Consider the following 5,000-nt stretch of genomic DNA (forward strand, 5'->3'; position numbering starts at 1 on the left):
TTTAGCTTAGTGGATATTAATAGCTACTTATAGCTTGGTTACACCAATAAACTAAAATAGCAACGATTACATGTGCCCCCAGCATTAGGCTAAAATTCGAATGTAGTAACACATTATACATTATTTTTAAAACACTGTCATATGAAATTCAATACTTTCATTGGAAGCTGTGTGTTAAATGTGTTCCTGCGTATGTCTTTGTGCGTCTGCGTCTGCAAATGTATGTGTGTGTGGGTGTGTGTGTAGGCCGAGGGCGAGGACAGCCTAAAGAAGATGCAGCTGATGGAGCTGGCCATCCTGAATGGAACCTACAGAGATGCCAATCTCAAGCAACGTAAGGATGACATCATCACCGACTGGTGGGGTGAGGGGCGGGCGGGGTCAGCTGGGAGACAAAGCGGGCCTCATCGCTCCTCGCACAGGACTCTACTGTATACAAACAATGCGTTTGGTTCTCCATCACTAAATAGCCTGTCTGTGTGTGTGTGTGTGTGTCTGTGTGTGTGTGTGTGTGTGTGCGTGTGCGTGTGCGTGTGCGTTTCCGTGCAGCCACAATGGCGTTCTCCCTAGCGTCGCCTCAGGCCCGTCAAATCATCACCCAGCACCCCTCGCAAGTCATGCAGCAGGCCCTCCGAAACCCCTCCCCCATGAACGGGCCCACCCTGATGCCCCTCCTGCGTCAGATCCAGAGCTCCGCCCTCATGCAGGGGGGCAGTCCGCACCCGGCGCTGATGCAGCAGGGGCCCGAGTCCGGCATCATCTACACCCCCTACGAGTACCCCTACACCCTCACGCCCTCCATACTGGAGTACCCCATGGACACCAGCGGAGTATTAGGTGAACTGCACGCTGTCTTCCCTTACGTTAGCAAGACAATGCATTCGTTTTATGTTACGAGAGTTTGAACGTAGAGTCACACAGTCTTAGCAAATGAACACACGTGACGCATACAAATTTGCCGCCATGGCTAACTGATTGCTTTCTGTGTTGTTTTGCAGGTATGGCTTTCCCAACCAAAGGCTAGGCAATAGCAATACACTTTTTACATGGACTGGCCCGCAGAATACCCCTACATTTGCGCCCCACCAAAACGTTTTGCTTGCACCTATAGGATGGCTGATTATGTTGACTGCTCTGATTTGATCCATTCCTATACGATTTTGTTGTTTATCCTGTTGATTTCTTCTATTTATTAGCCCATGTGCCGACTAGTGTTGTGGTGTGATAATATAATATGTCTAACTAGTTATTTTTTTGATAATAGTTCAGCATTTTCCTTGTACTCCTAACACGCTATCGTTAGAGTTTTAGAAATGTGTGCTCCGTAGATTGTGACTTTGTCTGAAATAGAATCCAATGAGAGTAGGCTAACCTTGAGCGCCAAGGTTTTATCCACCAGTCAGCCGTAGAAGAGAGAACCTCCTAGTTTAAACTTGTATGTATCATTTATACGTAGCAACACATGAGAACAGACTAGAAATCTAGATGACATATCCCCTACTTTTTTTTCTACCCGTAATCGAAATAATTGTGTAAATGCCTGGTTTACGGCATGTTGTTGTTATGTTGTTGTTGTTGCTGTGGGGCAAGTGTTAGACAAGTAACCTGCTGTGTTCTGTTTCATGGCCCTGTGTCATTTGCGCTGTAAGCAGGTGCCATGACCACTAAGGTACGACGCCACGACATGAGAATCCATCCTTACCAAAGGGTAATGACCACAGACAGAGGTTAGTTAGCTCAACAGCCACTCTGTGTGCACACATGTGTGTGGGTGTGTGTATGTGTGTGTGTGTGTTGTGCGTGTGTTGGTATTTGCATGCATATGCGTCTCCATATACATGTGCGGTACCCCCCAACGGTTGAGTTGTAAATGAAGTGTCTATGATGGTCACTGTAGCATTCCTTGCAAAAAACTGGTCACACACTGAACCCGTAGCGTCCGAAAAAAAGGCGTGAGAGAGACGATTGTTAAGCATTGCAGTGGGGGTGGGTGGGGCGGTCAGAACGGGGAGTGCTGATAGGCCGGAGCCTTCTCACTTATAACAGATCATTCCATGCATGTGACTCAGACCTTGTGACTTCTGTATCGGAATTATCTGGGGAAAAAAAGAAAAAGTACGTCTTTCTGGTTTTTGTGAAAGTATCATTCCATTTACTTCAACAAATATTCCATTCCATATATACATATATATCTATAGATATGTTTTATATTTATTTATATATATCTATATGCATATATATTTAATCGGCAAATTCAATTTATACTTTTTTGTGGAAATTACATTTTTTGATATAAAATTTTCAATAATAATTTGCCCCTGGTAGTGACTACATGCGCTTAATAGTGATTCTCTTTTTATCTTTGTATTATTTCCAGAAGATAATAATTAAGTACGACTCCAATGCGTTGCTTGTTTCCTTTTTTACTACTACTAAAACAAACACAGTGTGATGACTACTGAAGGGTCTGTATGTCTGTTTGTGTGTATGTGTGTGGCTGTGTGTCAAGGCTCTTCTGCATTATATACTGTAGTACGCCATTGGACAACAGGGCTGTTTACAATGTGTGTTTGTGTGTGTGTGTGAGTCTTGGTCAGAATGGTGCTGCCGCAATGTTTTATAGATGCAAAAGTAAATTTGTATATAGGGATTATTTTGGATTGTTTATTATTATTATTATTATTATTAAGTGCTTTTTTTAAGCTCATGAAGATAAGATTGCTCGGTAAATATACTTTATAATGTTTTTTGTTTCTTTTGGGTCTTGTTCTGTGTCCATGCGTATTTTGTGCACAGACTACAGTGTCCCTGTGTCCTCATGTAGCTACACTCTAGCTATCGTCGTTTAGTTACACTGAAGGTTGCTTTAGAGGAAGTGCTTGTCTTCCATCTGTATTTATGATGGGCAGATCCCACCGCTCTCATTCCCTTAGCTCCATGACTGTAATGCAATAGAAATGGACTAGCTATCTCAAATATGTTTATGCATGTTTGGGTGTGTGCGTGTGCGTGTATGTGTGTGTGTATGCGTATGTGTTGGTGCTCTTGTTGTATACAATGAACAAAACAAACAAAAACACACACAAAAAAGAAAATAAAGATGATTATTTTAAAAACAACGATGAAAATCAACGGCTCTAAATCTGTTTAGCGAGACAATATGTCCGTTTAGACCGTGTTTCTTAATTCCCCTTCTGAAATCACCATCTTGTTAACCACTCATCGCTGTCCCTCACCAGGAGTTCCCCTTTGCTTCCTGTAGTTTTTACAAGGTGCAACCCTAATAATAATAATTCATAGCCCGACAGATCCAATCATTAATTCATAAACCTCTTCTAAATCACAGCGGTCTGTTTTAGCTTGCCGCTAAACAATAGCACTAATTGTCTCAGCGTATAACTGGGGTCCTTTTCCTCTAGACAAAGGCCGCCCTCCTCGTCTAATCGAAAACCATGCTGTCTCCCTTTCTGTCCGTGGTCGTTGTGTCTATCTCAGGCCTAGCCCACAAGCATGAGTAGTATCACTGTATAGGCAGTTACACTGTGGGACGGTTCTTCTGCTATTTAGTCATTGTGCGGAGCACCCTCATTGGCATCAATTAGCATCTGTAAGCGGCCATTCCTGACGTCAAACCCCAGAGGCTGACGTTCAGCTCTCCGATGAATGGTCATGCTTTGCTCATGATGGTGCTCTGCAGCATAACCCCCTCCCCTCACATGGTGTGACTGCTGTAGATCTGCCATGTTGTCATTCTGACGCCACTAGCTGACACTAATCTCTCTTCTATCTTTTTTCTTTTTATGTCCCCCTTTTTTGTTTCCTTTTGTTTTGTCATTTCTCCCTCCCCACGTCTGTCCGTTCTTGTCTGTCTGTCTGTCTCTCTGTCTGTCCTTGTCCGTTTCGTCTAACTCTAGCTGCCACGGCAACTAACCCATGACCCTTGACCTTCTGACCTTTCTGCCCACTGATGACCCACCCATCTCTGCCTGCTGGGCGTTTTCATTGGCCAATGGCCCTGCCACTCGCCCCGACATCCCAACTAGAGACCAGCATAATGGGAACAACGTGCCGGCTCCTTTCTAACCAGCCAACCCTCAAGGACTTCATGGGAATGAACCTCTAAGGAACCGACTCACCCTAACCAAATGTGCCTTCCTTCCGAAAGTCCACCCTCCAACTGTTGATCCAGAAATCTGTCACCTTTGGTGTAAAAAAAACAAAAAGCAATCTGTTTTTCCAATCGTCTCTGTTTATGACCGTAGGTCTCCATGGTGACTCGTCATAATCAAGTGCAGGGCCTCTACGCTTCCAAGCTTCTGTAAAAACGTTTTCTGTTTTCACCCTGATCAGGAGATTTAACGCCACCCTCTGATTTGCACTCAACTGTCGTTACTCCCAATGATGAAATTGACAATATTAACAGAAACAATAACCTTACTGAAAATGTTACTTATTTATGAAAGTTAAACCAGCAACACTAGGGGATATTTCTGATGTTTTGGATGTTTTTTATTTTGTATTACTCAGGACCATAGCACCTACCATTGGTCTCTACATATGTTTTGAATCTACGACAAAATAATTGACTGTTGGCATACGTTGCCTTTCCCATTGATATTAGGCTTTTCAAGAAAGTGCTATCGTTTGAATATGCTATCAAACTGTTTTGTGATTATGCTAGCGCCTAGTGCAGCACCTTTCCAACACACTGTGATAGGAGTTTCAGAAAAGAGAAAGAAAGTATACAAATGGTTTCCCTAAATAAGCACTCCTAAGTAAGAACAACTACTACCAGAATGCATCTCTGTCCCCTTTCACAAATCTCACTTCTTATTTTAGGGCATACAATGACAAAACTTCAGATTCTGTACACAACATTTGATAGGTCTTGCACAAATGTATGCTTCCACTGCCTTGGTCACACACACATACACACACACACATTTACACACACTAGGTGAAAATAGCAGTCCAATTTGTGATGATTTGGTAGCGTCAGT

The 5,000-nt window shown here is 43.1% G+C and overlaps 1 protein-coding gene across 2 annotated transcripts in view; it reads left to right on the forward strand.

The window, feature by feature from the left end:
* Positions 1 to 5,000, forward strand: part of qki2 (QKI, KH domain containing, RNA binding 2) — a 15,906-nt gene that overhangs the window by 9,743 nt on the left and 1,163 nt on the right. Inside the window, exons 6-9 of one of the 2 annotated variants that reach the window (XR_003973806.1) lie at positions 247 to 334; positions 550 to 837; positions 999 to 1,727; positions 3,915 to 5,000. The exon at positions 3,915 to 5,000 is cut by the window's right edge and continues 1,163 nt beyond it. Coding sequence is in view for 1 of the 2 variants with exons in the window: in XM_030339689.1 (XP_030195549.1) it covers positions 247 to 334; positions 550 to 837; positions 1,653 to 1,727; positions 3,915 to 3,937 (474 nt within the window). In the remaining variant the exon portion in view is untranslated. The remainder of the gene's footprint in view (positions 1 to 246; positions 335 to 549; positions 838 to 998; positions 1,728 to 3,914) is intronic. The other variant, XM_030339689.1, reaches the window with a different exon arrangement.

This window comes from Gadus morhua, chromosome 18 (genome assembly GCF_902167405.1).
Source record: "Gadus morhua chromosome 18, gadMor3.0, whole genome shotgun sequence".
In the NCBI taxonomy this organism is placed as follows: Eukaryota; Metazoa; Chordata; class Actinopteri; order Gadiformes; family Gadidae; genus Gadus; species Gadus morhua.